The sequence below is a fragment of the Oryctolagus cuniculus genome, chromosome 17 (assembly GCF_964237555.1).
Source record: "Oryctolagus cuniculus chromosome 17, mOryCun1.1, whole genome shotgun sequence".
In the NCBI taxonomy this organism is placed as follows: domain Eukaryota; kingdom Metazoa; phylum Chordata; class Mammalia; order Lagomorpha; family Leporidae; genus Oryctolagus; species Oryctolagus cuniculus.
Genome location: NC_091448.1, coordinates 21,185,076 through 21,197,145, shown reverse-complemented (window position 1 = coordinate 21,197,145; position 12,070 = coordinate 21,185,076). Strand labels below are relative to the sequence as shown.

The 12,070-nt window shown below is 56.8% G+C and overlaps 1 protein-coding gene and 1 long non-coding RNA gene across 4 annotated transcripts in view; one reads left to right on the top strand and one right to left on the bottom strand.

Annotated features, from left to right (window-relative positions):
• The window catches only part of LOC100343422 (keratin, type I cuticular Ha3-I), a 57,961-nt gene extending 50,426 nt beyond the window's left edge, over positions 1-7,535 (bottom strand). The window contains exons 1-7 of one of the 2 annotated variants that reach the window (XM_002719377.5): positions 6,964-7,534; positions 6,703-6,785; positions 5,738-5,894; positions 5,267-5,428; positions 5,026-5,151; positions 4,326-4,546; positions 3,571-4,006 (exon numbers count right to left, since the gene is read on the bottom strand). In XM_002719377.5, the coding sequence (XP_002719423.1) occupies positions 3,892-4,006; positions 4,326-4,546; positions 5,026-5,151; positions 5,267-5,428; positions 5,738-5,894; positions 6,703-6,785; positions 6,964-7,452 (1,353 nt within the window). In that variant the 5' untranslated portion in view covers positions 7,453-7,534 and the 3' untranslated portion in view covers positions 3,571-3,891. Of the gene's footprint in view, positions 1-3,570; positions 4,007-4,325; positions 4,547-5,025; positions 5,152-5,266; positions 5,429-5,737; positions 5,895-6,702; positions 6,786-6,963 lie in introns of those variants that run through there. The other variant, XM_051824957.2, reaches the window with a different exon arrangement.
• Positions 1-12,070, top strand: part of LOC108178584 (uncharacterized) — a 46,825-nt gene that overhangs the window by 15,514 nt on the left and 19,241 nt on the right. The gene's annotated exons all lie outside the window — the stretch shown is intronic.

Here is a 12,070-nt window from a genome sequence, read left to right as displayed (position 1 = left end):
CGGCCCCCACTTCCCAAATGAGAGACCTGGATGAGGCGCCTGGCTCCTGTCTTCAGCCTGGCTCAGCCCTGGCTGTTGCAGCCACTTGGGAAGTGACTCAGCAGACAGAAGACCTCCATCTCTCTCATCTCTGCGAGTGTGTGTGTGTGTATGTGTGTGTGTCTCCCTCTCTCAATAACTCTAACTTTCAAGTAAATAAATAAATCTTTAAAAACAAAAACAAGAATCCTGGCAGGCTGATGACAACCAGAGCCGATGAAGAGGGAAGCAGGCGGCCAGCGATGCAGAGGGGTCGCACGGGGGGACTGTACTGGGGGCGGGGAGGGAACATTGTCAAGGCAGAAAGAGAAACCAGGAGTGACCCTGAGGTCACCCTTGGGTTCCTGGGACAATCGTTGCTTCGGGGGAGCTGGGAAGCCCTGGGGAAGAGCCAGCTCAAGGGCAGAAGCTGCACTCAGCTCGGCGCTGGTGTGCCGCCTGGCTTGCGGGGCACTGGCCACTAGGGGTCAGCGGCCCTGATGGAGCAGCCGGGCTTGTCTGAACTGCTGAGACACCTTCCTCCTCCGACACTAGGGGGCGCTATGCCTGGCCGGCTGCTTGATTTGAGGCTCCTACTTGGAAAGGAGTCCTGAAGCGGAGGCGACGTTGGGGATCCCCAAAACAAGCGGCAGGGCAGCTGTGGGGTGCGAGGGAGTGTCGCTGAAACTAGCATAACCTGTATTCTGCATGAGCCGTCTTCTAACCGTGACTTGTTTGATATTTATGTATTTTTTTTATTTATTTCTTGAGAGGCAGGGAGCTGCCATCTGCTGATTCATCCCCCAAATGTCTGCAACAGCTGGCGCTGGGCCAAGTCAAATCCAGGTGCTGGGAACTCGGCCCCACGCAAGTGGCAGGGCCCCAGCTACTCCAGCCATCACCACTGGCTCCCAGGATGCCTGTTAGCAGAAAGCTGGAACTTAACAGGGGAGCCGGGACTCGAACTCGGGCATCAGATGCGGGGTGTGGGGGTAGCAGGCGTCACCTGCTAGGCCAGGTGCCCACCTTGGGTTATTTATATTTTTGAAGGTCAAAAACAGCATTAGGTGAGGAAAGGAGGTATATTTATAGGAAGGAAGTGGGCCAGTATGGCTGAGAAACACAGAATTCAATGAAAAAAAAAAAGAAACACTAAAAATAGTCCAAAAAGCCACAAGAAGCTGATTTCATTCTTGGTGAGGAAGGTGAAGGACGGATGCTGAGAGAAGGGGTAGGGGGTGAGGGACCCGCAAGCAGCCTCGGTATCACACACCATGGACCCCCCCCAAAATAGCTGTATCTAAAGAAAAACGCGCCTGTCTGGGAGAGGCCAGAGCTCCACCTGCGTGTCCCTGGCTTCCCAGTGTGGACAGTGCTGGGAGCAGAAGTGGTTTTCCCCCGGGTGGCTCAGCGCCGCAGTGTCCACCCCAGGGCCTGCAGGTGCCTGTCCGTTCACCTCTCCTCTCGCCTGGGCTGTTGTGGCAAACGGCATTTGGAGGGGAAAAAAATGAGTGGGGGCCCTGGTGAGGCGCGACTGGTGTCACCCCAGCCAGCCAGGAAAGGGGCATTGCCGTGAGACAGAACATGGGTGGGGGGCTCAGAACCAGACGTGGTCCTCAGCTGAGGAGCAGAAGTCTCAGGGCAAGGAAAGCAAGAGCCCCCTGGAAAGCAACCTGGTTGCAATCATTGTGGCCCAAGCCCGACCAGACACCCCCTCCGGGGCCATGTGGATCCACTCACAGGAGTAAGGTGATGCAGGGAGGCCCGAGAGAGGCTTTAAGTACCAGTGGAGGAGCAGGCCTGTGCTGCCGCGGGTTAGCCACCACTGGCCACGCCCACGCCCCGTACCAGAGTGCTGGTTCAAGTCCTGGCACCTCCGCCACCCACGTAGGAGACCTGGATGGAGTTCCTGGCTCCTGGCTTTGGTCTGGCCCAGCCCTGGCCGTTGTGGGCATTTGGGGGGAGCAAACCAACACCTGGGAGATCTCTCTCCCTTTCAAATAAGTAAATAAACATGAAATTGAGAGAAGGTGGGAGAATGCACCTGTAGGGAGAGTGAGATGGGGCTTGGGACTGGGGATTTGGCACTAAAGCGAGGAGAGACTAGTCCCCCAGGCGGCAATGGCTGGGGGGAATAAGACTGCAGCATCAGGTGCCACCCGCCAGCCTCTCCCGCCCGCGGCCCTCTGTGTCTCAGTGTCCTCTCCTGCCATGCCTGGCAGCCATGGGACCTGGAGTTTCTTACAGGTACAGCCTGACCAGGCGAGATGAGCACAGGCCAGACCTCAGAGGCCCCCACACATGCAGGGGTTGTGCGCACTGCATACAACTTGACGCTCATGGGTTACTCGTTCCAACAAAGCCACAAGAGCCCAGCAGACACTCATGCCCTCTGAGAACCCCAAGGGTGCTTCTCTCTGTGAGGCCCTGGAGTGAGACCCCGAGCCCTCTTAGCAACAGCAGACGGGTGGACACAGGGCGTGCTCAAACTCCCAAGCGCCCAGCCTGGGAACCCAGGGCCCCTGGTGCTGGGGGTTGGTCCTGCTGCTGCCCCCTGAACTCCTCTTCCCCTCCGAGAAGGCCAAGGCTGTCCTTGCAGGCCCCCAGGGAGTCCCAGCAAATCGTGATCCGCTGAGCACCTCTGTGTGCCAGGAGCCTTGTGGGGGTGACCCCTCAACCACAGTGAGAGGGGGACAAACATAGCCTCCCTTCATGAGTGGGACTAGACCCCGAGACAGCATCATGGCCTGACCAGCCTCACTCAGCTACCGCCACCTGCCCAGGGTCAGCCTGATGCAAGAGGCGTTTCCATGCTGCCATGCGGAAGCCCCCACGTGCATGGGTCTTTGCAATGGGGTACGTAGGTGAGCCAAGACCTGAGTGTGTCATTTGCCTGGGCACACCATGCAGAAGGCAACACAGCCTCCCAGGGGCTGCTCCTCCCCTGCTCCACCACCAGGGCCCATGCCAGAGGCAGTCGGCCGCAGCCCTCACAGTCCAGGCTTCCAAGCACACAGCACACCCCCCAGGGGGAGCCTCTCTCTGTAAAAACTACATCCTGCCGATAAGCCGGGACCACGGCAACCATCCCTGGGGCCCAGCCTTGGCCTCCGCCTGTGTGGGAGAATGGGCAAGGGTCCTGTCCGTGCGTGACGGCACCAGCTTGAGCTAGAAGCATCTGGGCAACTTGGCCAAGGCAGGTCTCAACATGAGCTCCCTTGGACCAGACTGGAACGTGGAGTGTTGTGATTTTGTTCTTGGACAAAACGCCGAGAGGCCAGAGATGCCAAAAGCATGGCAGGGACATGTTAGTTCTGAGCTGTTCTGGAAGAATCCAGGCTTGGCAGCCGGCATCACATCCTTTTGCCAGCCTGTAAGGATCCATGGGCAGGGAGAGCACACATGCAATGTCGGGGAGGGGCCTTTATCCAGAGGCTGAGACCCTCGCACTGCAGAGAGCTCATGGAGCAACACGCCAGGGCCTGGGGAGGACCCGAGGACTGGGGGCAGGACCCGCCCACCAGGCAGCAGCCAGCAACAGGAAGACAGCACTTGTAGAGCAAGGAGGTTTATTGGCCATTTCATACAGGAACCAGTTACATTTTAGGGGATTTTGAAACATCAGATTAAGACCAAAATCCCAGAAAAGACACTGAAAAAAAGCAAACCAGTAACTGGAGTAGAAGATAATCACATTCCAGAGTGCGGCTTCAGGCACAGACAGGAAGGCACGACTTGGAAGTATCTGCTGCTCTCTGGTTTATTTAAAATGCCTCCTCCAGTGGGTCTGCTCTTTTTGGAAAGAAGACAGAAAAATGGTGCAGCCTGGCCCAGCGCACGCAGCCACAACCTCCTGCGCCGGAATGCGGACCTTCAGAATCGACTCCCGGTGCTGGCCGCAGGGGCTGACGGAGCCCAGCAGGTGCTGGGGGCACAGCTTGGACGCAGGCTGCAGTGGGCAGGCGTAGAGCATGGATTACAAGGGAGTCTGCAGAGGAGAAACAGAGAAAGAGTGAGAACCGGGAAGCGACACATATCTCGGTGATGGGCGGATGAGGGTAAGGCTGGAGGAAAGGACAAGCCTGCGGGACCACAGGGATCCACGTCAGCCGTTTGGCTTCCACACCCTCTGTGCCTTCCACAACCAGGTGCCCTGGGATGGACCGGACAGCCACCAACACAGGAGAGGGGAATGAGCAGGGCGTGGCCAGGTGAGTGCCTTCCAGTGAGATCACGTGAGTGATTGCTAAGGAATCGCCCAACAGTCAGGGGCGCGGCTGGGCCGGCACTGCCCAGGCCCCACGTACTTGCAGTCCTCGCTCTCCAGCAGGCTCCGGTACGTGTTGATCTCCGACTCCAGCCGGGCCTTGACGTCCAGCAGCACCTGGTACTCCTGGTTCTGCCGCTCCAGGTCTGCCCGGATCTCGGAGAGCTGCTCCTCCACGTTGCTGATGAGGATCTGCATCTGGGCCAGCTCGGTGCCGAAGCGGGCCTCGGCCTCGCACAGGGAGTTCTGCAGGCAGTCCTTCTGCAATGGGAAATCATGGGGGTCAGAGACTCAAGAGCCTCAAAATTCAACAAGGAAAATCATTGCCAAACTCACCAGGCATGGGGAAAACCCTAAGATGTCATAGGACATCCCCAGAGATCTAGGGCAATCACCATCAGGGTGACGTCATTCTCACCAGAAACGTCTGACTTGTGGAAAGTGGCCTGCTCTTCCCTACATCCCCAACACCTGACAAAAAGTAGGCACTCGATATCGGTTTGTTGGATGAGGGCCTGAACAGCCATGTTTCCTTCCAAAGGAAGTGGAGGGGAGTTTCCATAGAAACCATTCCTCGGAGTCCAGTTGAACTGGACAGGAAGGAAACTCCAGCAAGAATAGAGAGAACCGGACCCTGAGCTCTGGCTTGGAGTTGAAGGAACTGGTGAGATTCCCAATGCATTTCATCACCTGGCCCAGGCTGGTGGCGTTCACAGGGTGGAGGGGAAGACGACACCTACCAGGTTGTGCTGGGCTTCGCGCTCCACCTCCAGGGCGTTCACCTTGCATCGCAGCTCCAGGATCTCCGACTGGCAGCACTGCAGCTCCTCGGAGCAGGACATGGCCTGCAGGCTGATGCCTTCAGACTGAAACACAGCAGGAGAGCCAAGGTCAGCCCGGTGTCCCCAGCAGAACCCCGGCCCTCCCAGCCCAGTGCCCCAGCAGAGCCCCGGCCTCCCTGCCCTGCAGCCGCGCCCCCACCTGCGCCTGGAACCACTGCTCCACGTCCTTGCGGTTGGTCTCCACCATGGCCTCGTACTGGCACCGCATCTCCTCCAGCACCCTGCTCAGGTCGATGGTGGGCTCAGTGTCCAGCTCAATGCGCAGCTTGTCCCCCAGCTGACACCTCAGGGTGTTCACTTCCTGCAGGGACGGAACAGACAGACACCATGAGCGAGAAAGGGCTTCTGACGGCACGCAGAGCAACAGGAGGGGAGCCCACGCACGCGCCCACGGCAAAGTCTGGCCCAGGGTCCAGTGGGAAGAGTCCTCTGGAGACCCCCCCAGTTCCCAAGGCAACACTGCCACACTCCACACAGGCTGGACTCCCAGACCCACACCACCCCTTGCTCCTGGAGCCCACTGAGCCGGGCTCTGCTCTGAGAGCCGCAGGACAGCTGCCCCGGGGCCTGCCAGCGCCCCCCTCCCCCGCGAGGCAGCCCAGGGCCGCACCTGCTCGTGGTTGCTCTTGAGGCTCAGCTGCTCCTCCTTCAGGGACTCCTGCTGGGCCTCCAGGTCGGCCTTGGCCAAGCTCAGGTCGTCCATGAGTTTGTGCATCCCACACATGTCTGCCTCCACCAGCTGGCGCAGGGAGCGCTCGCTCTCGTGCCTTCCACCATGGGAGACGCGGGTCACAAGGGGGCCAAGGCCAGCCTTTCTCAGCCGCCCCCAGTTCCCACTTCCATCACCACCTTGAACTTGCCTTTGGTACTTGATCGACATTCCCCCTGTTCTACTCTGTAGCTCCAGAGCTCATGATCATGATCATCATTGTGCCTATTGACTAAATGGAAACTGAGGCTCAGAAAGAATCAGTGGGTTGTCCTGGATTCTATGCCTGGCTGAGAGTGACTGCGTAGATTCCACCGAAGTGTTCTGATAAAATGCAGCATTAATTCTACTGAAAGTGGAGCCAGTGTGCCAGGAAAAGAAGACTAGGTGAACCTCTGGACCTCATGTTTGCAGCTTTACCCACTGGATTAGGTTTCCCACTGACTTCCTGCCTTGCTCATTCATAAACCACAAGTCTTGATATCAAGGAACTGCAAAGACAACCCTTCCCGCCCATGGATTTGGCCAAGGGTGAGTGAATCTCTCAGTGAGCTGAGCATGGACCCAACGAAGCCCCACTATCCTCTAGATACGATGGACAGGACCTGGGACTGACCGGTCCCGACTGCTCTGCCTCTTTCAGACTTAAGCGTTCCTTCTCTTCCGCCCTCTTTAAGGACCCTTCCTAGGAATGGGCTAAATCAAGTTTATAGAAGGAAGAGTGGATGTTCCCTCACTGACTCATTCTTCTTCTAGTCAACAAAACCTGGTTTTGAACAACACCTGCTGGGGCCAAGAGCCGTGACAGGTGTTTAGAAACAGAGCAGAAGAGAGGCGTCACCAGGGCCTCGTCCCTCCCCACTTACTTGATTCTGAAGTCATCCGCGGCCAGCTTGGCATTGTCGATCTGTATGACAATCCTGACATTCTCAGCCTTGGTGCACAGGATCTGAGCAAAACCAAAAAGACAGCTCACGTGTGGGTCGTCTCACTCGGGACCCCAGGTCTACTATGGCCTCCAAATTCAATGGCACTCGCATCATAGAATCCCAAACTCAGAGCTCAGTGGCTCTTCCACGTCTCCCTGCATTCTCACACCAGACGCCCCGGGCTCTCACAAGCCTCACCTTCTGCTGGAGCTCCTCGATGGTGCGGAAGTAGGACTGGTAGTCCGGGCACACGCTGGTCTCGTGGCACTTGCTCGTCTCCCGGATGGTGGTCTCCAGCTCCGCGTTCTCGCGCTCCAGCTGCCGCACCTTCTCCAGGTAGTTGGCCAGGCGGTCGTTCAGGAACTGCATGGTCTCCTTCTCGTGCCCGTTCAGGGTCACCTCCCCGTAGGCCCCGCAGATGCCCACGTTGCCGGGAATGTGGCAGGTCCCGGGCAAGGGACAGGCCGTCCGGCAGCTTTGGGGCAGACAGAGGCTGGGTCTGCCCAGCGGGGTGTTCCCCACGCGGACCCGGTTGGAGTGCGCCACGGTGGCCGAGAGGCACATGGGGGCGGTGTCGCCCTCTGGCCCGTACTGGACGCCGACCTCAGAGCAGGCGATGGGGACACATCTTGCTCCAAGGCTCCGGATGCTGCCCGCAGGGTAGGATGAGCCGGTGCAGGAGGTCATGTTGCTGGGCTGAGGCTGTGCGGGAGTTTCCGATCAGCTGGGGAGGCCAGGCCAGGAGTGTGAGAGCCTCCTCCCCTCCAGGCCCTTTTATACCCACCCCAGGTGGGCGTTGGCTCCAGTGCTTGGCGCTCACTGCCCTGATTATCTGCCTGCTGTGTGCATCACCTGGTTACTCAGCTGGGGAGCTGACCACTACAATCCCTCGCCTCATTAAAGACGTGTGGAGGAAGCGCAGGTGCCTCCTGGCTCTTTGATATCGGTGGTCTTTAGGGGACGACAGAGAAGCCTATTTCTGCTGAACACACTCCAGCAGCTAACTCAGGCCCCCGATCGCTCCCCCTGGACTGGGTTGGTGTCTCTTGGATGTGGCGAATCTTCAGTGGTTTGGTAGCAGGAGAGACCGAGAGGCTGTGAGACCCAGTGACTGTCCCCTCAGACTCACCAGCCTTTCTTTGGAAAAGAAGGTGCCATTTCTGCAAGTGAGAAGTCTGCTGATGTTTGAATGCTGCCCGCTCCGTCTCTCCTTTCTTCTGTCTTTTACCTCGTGTGTTCTCCTTAGGAGCAAGGAAGGACAGCACTGGTGCGAAGGAATCAGAATCAGTGATTCAGCTGTTTCCTGTTCTTTAGGAGGAAACATTGGCACCCAAACCTTAGGGGGTCTTACACAGACTCGAATGAGATCAAAAACCAATGAGAGCTAGAGGGGGAGGGACCCAGAGCCTATGGCCTTGACCAAGGAAGCATCCAGAGAGAAGCTACTAACAAATAAGCAAGCAAACCCATGAGCATTGCTTCATCCAGGACAGGGACACTGGCCTGCAACTCAACCCATATTTAAACAAGAGTTCAGGGGCTCACATTTATTGCGTCTGTGGAGAGCTGGCACTCTTCTGCCCTTAGCCCTGTGAGGCAGCTACTCATATCCTCAACATACAGATGAGCAAGGTACATTTTTAAAAGATTTTATTTATTTATTTGAGAGGTAGAGTTATAGACAGTGAGAGGTAGAGACAAAGAGAGAGGTCTTCCTTCCATTGGTTCACTCCCCAGATGGCCGCAACGGCCGGAGCTGTGCTGATCCGAAGAAGGAGCCGGGAGCTTCTTCCAGGTCTCCCACACGGGTGCAGGGGCCCAAGCACTTGAGCCATCTTCTACTGCTTTTCCAGGCCATAGTAGAGAGCTGGATTGGAAGAGGAGTAACCAGGGCTAGAACCAGTGCCATATGGGATGCTGGCACTGTAGGCAGAGGATTAACCTACTGCGCCATGGTGCCAGCTCCCAAAGTACATTTTTTTAAAGATTTATTTATTGGGGCCGGCACTGTGGCACAGGGGGTTAACACTCTGGCCTACAGTGCCGGCATCCCATATGGGCGCCAGTTCTAGTCCCGGCTGCTCTTCTTCCAATCTAGCTCTCTGCTATGGCCTGGGATAGCGGTAGAAGATGGACCAAGTGCTTGGGCCCCTGCACCTGTGTGGGAGACCCAGAAGAAGCTCCTGGCTCCTGGCTTCAGATCGGTGCAGCTCCAGCCATTGCGGTCATCTGGGGAGTGAACCAGAGGATGGAAGACCTCTCTCTGCCTCTACCTCTCTCTGTAACTCTGTCCTTCAAATAAATAAAATAAAATCTTTTTTTAAAAGATTTTATTTTATTTATTTGAAGGTCAGAGTTACACAGAGAGAGAGAGAAGGAGAGGTAGAGAGAGAGGGAGAGCTCCATGCAGGTGCAGGGGCCCAAGCACTTGGGCCATCTTCTACTGCTTTTACAGGCCATAGCAGAGAGCTGGATCTGAAGTGGAGCAGCTGGGACTCGACCGGAATCTACTGGGGATGCCAGCACCAGAAGTGGCGGCTTTATCTACTACGCCACAGCGCCAGCCCCTAGCAAAGTACTTTTTCAATCATTATTTTTATTTGTTTTCATCCACTTGAGAGGCAGAGTGAGAGAGACAGAGAGCGATCTTTCATCCACTTACTCACTCCCTAAAGGCCCATACTAGCCATGGCTGGGCCAGGCTGAAGCCAGGAGCCCAGAACTCAAGCCAGGTCTCCCACCTGGGAGCACTGTCCCCAGGAGTCTGAGCTCCATGGCTTCAGCTGTCATCTCTGTCTTCCGGGCACGTCAGCAGGAAGCTGGATCCGAAGCTGGAGCAGCCAACACTCCAACCGTTGCTCCAATGTGGGACGTGTACTTCCCAGGAAGCAGCCTAACCTGCCATGCCCCAGTGCCTGCCCCGAGGTCCACTTCCTGAGTGTCAAAGCTATCAAGTGGGCCGGCGCCGCGGCTCACTTGGCTAATCCTCCGACTGTGATGCTGGCACCCTGGGTTCTAGTCCCGGTTGGGGCACCAGATTCTGTCCCAGTTGCCCCTCTTCCAGTCCAGCTCTCTGCTGTGGCCCGGGAAGGCAGTGGAGGATGGCCCAAGTGCCTGGGCCCTGCACCTGCGTGGGAGACCAGGAGGAAGCACCTGGCTCCTGGCTTCGGATCGGCGCAGCGCACCATCCGTAGCGGCCATTTAGGGGTTGAACCAATGGGAAAAAAGGAAGACCTTTCTCTCTCACTGCCTAACTCTGCCTGTTAAAAAAAAAAAAAAAAAAAAAAAAAGCTATCCAGTGGCAAAGGCTTGATTCAGTGTCACACATGGTCCTCTGTGAACACAACTGTGTCCTTGCTGGCCCTGAAGGGAGAGGCAAAGACTTGGTGACTGGACAAGAAACAGCAGTGAAAAGAAATAAAATTGTCAAGGGTCCTTGAGTTCTGGCATAGAAAGAAGTTTGGGTACTGAGACCAAGAGGACTATAAAACGCACAGTGAAAAGCGCACGCGAGGACGAGAATGTGCAACATAGCTGAGTCCCTAGCGATTCCCATAGAGTTGGGGAAACGAGGATCCCTGTGTCTGTGAGCCCGGGAGTTGTCCTTACAAAGTAGTGGGGGGGCAGAGGGACTTGGAGACTGAGCCAGACCCAGTGGGACACATGGGAGGCAGCAGATGTGAATGCTGGTGCAACCCAGGCTCTTAGAATTATCTAAAGAAGAGATACCAGGTCTGGAATTCTTCCCAAAGGAACCCCACTCGGAGTCAGCTGCGGCTTTGCCAGTGGCCCGGGGTCAGGGGTGAACACTCCTCCACCCTCCACCGGGCCAGTCCTCTGCTGTCGGGGACAGTCTGCCTGTGCTCCATCTTCAAAGCTTCCTTTGCTTCCCCCTCCACCTCACCACCCAGCGTGACAGCAATCCAGAGAACTGAACCATTCAAATGGTTTCCTTTGATTTGCTAATTAGGATCCATCCCTTGACCCCGGCTCCCGGTAGGACGGGTCCCCTTGGCTGAAATCACAGCTATTCCCTCTCCGCACACGGGACGCTAGTTCCTTTTTAAGCATCCCAGCTGAAGCTTTGCATCCCAGGCTGACGCCCCTCCCCGCCCCAAGCTTGATCTGTGGCCCTGGGGCGAGGGCTGGGCCAGGGCTGTTCTGGGTCCATTTTGCATAAAGACGCGTGGATGCTGCTTCCTCCAAGACGTGGTGGACGCTGCCTCCTCCTCTATAAAGCAGGGGCTTCTGCCAACTGCCCTTTGTCTCAAAGGAACTGGCACTAAGTGCAAGGTGTGGGATGTGGCTTCACGACGCACTGGGTCGTGTCCAAGGAGGAGCCCATCCTTGTCACCCCAGGCTGCCACCTCGTGCTCCCTCCTTAGAAACAATTCCTAGAGCAGGAGTTTGGCACAGGGTTAAGACAACACGTGAAACGCCCATATCGCACCCTTGACGGCCTGCATTCATGGCGCAGCTCCGTCCTCCACCCCCCACCCCCAACTCCAGCTTCCTGGGAAGGCAGCGGGCGGTGGCTCAAGCAGCTTGGTCCCTGCCACCCATGTGGGAGACCCAGACTGAGCTCCCAGCTTCGGGCTTCAGCCAGAACCCAACCCTAGCTTTTGTGAATGTTTGGGGAAAGAACCAGTAGAGGCGAGATTGTGTGTGTGTGTGAGAGAGAGAGAGAGAGAGAGAGAGAGAGGCGGGCTCAGTCCCTGGGTATTAGAATCTACTGACAGTGAGAGAGAGCAGAGGTGCTGGAGCAGACCAAAGGGTCCGCGTCGCACCCACAGCCGCCGTCCTGACCTGTAGGGGGACGTTCTGAAGACAGCCAAGGAAGCAGGTGCAGCCCGCCGCAGCTTCCACAGTGGGGATCACACCCAGGGAAAGCGTGAGACCCCCACAAGTGCTCCTCCCCGGCACCACTGTGCCCGCCGGCCTCTCGGACCCTCTGGGCCAGTTGACCGCCAGGCAAGGAAGGGCGCCCTGAAGCGACTTGGTGGTTTCCATGGTCAGCTCCAACTGACTTCTGAAGAAGGAACAGTCGCCATTTTCTTTTCTAGCAGTAGGATTAGAACATCCATTTCCTTGGGGAAACTCGGTTTGATTTTCAATCATTTCTCAAGCTCTATTCCGCTTTAGTCTCATCCTGGGTCCCCAGGGAATCAGAGACTGAACGATGAAAGACTTCTCCTCACTGCCCCTCCTCCTGTGCCCTGCTCCTACGGTTTCTGCTTCTTCATTCTGGAACAGAACATTCTCCCTTCTGACCTCGTACCAGGGCCCATCACAAGGCTCTTTTTTT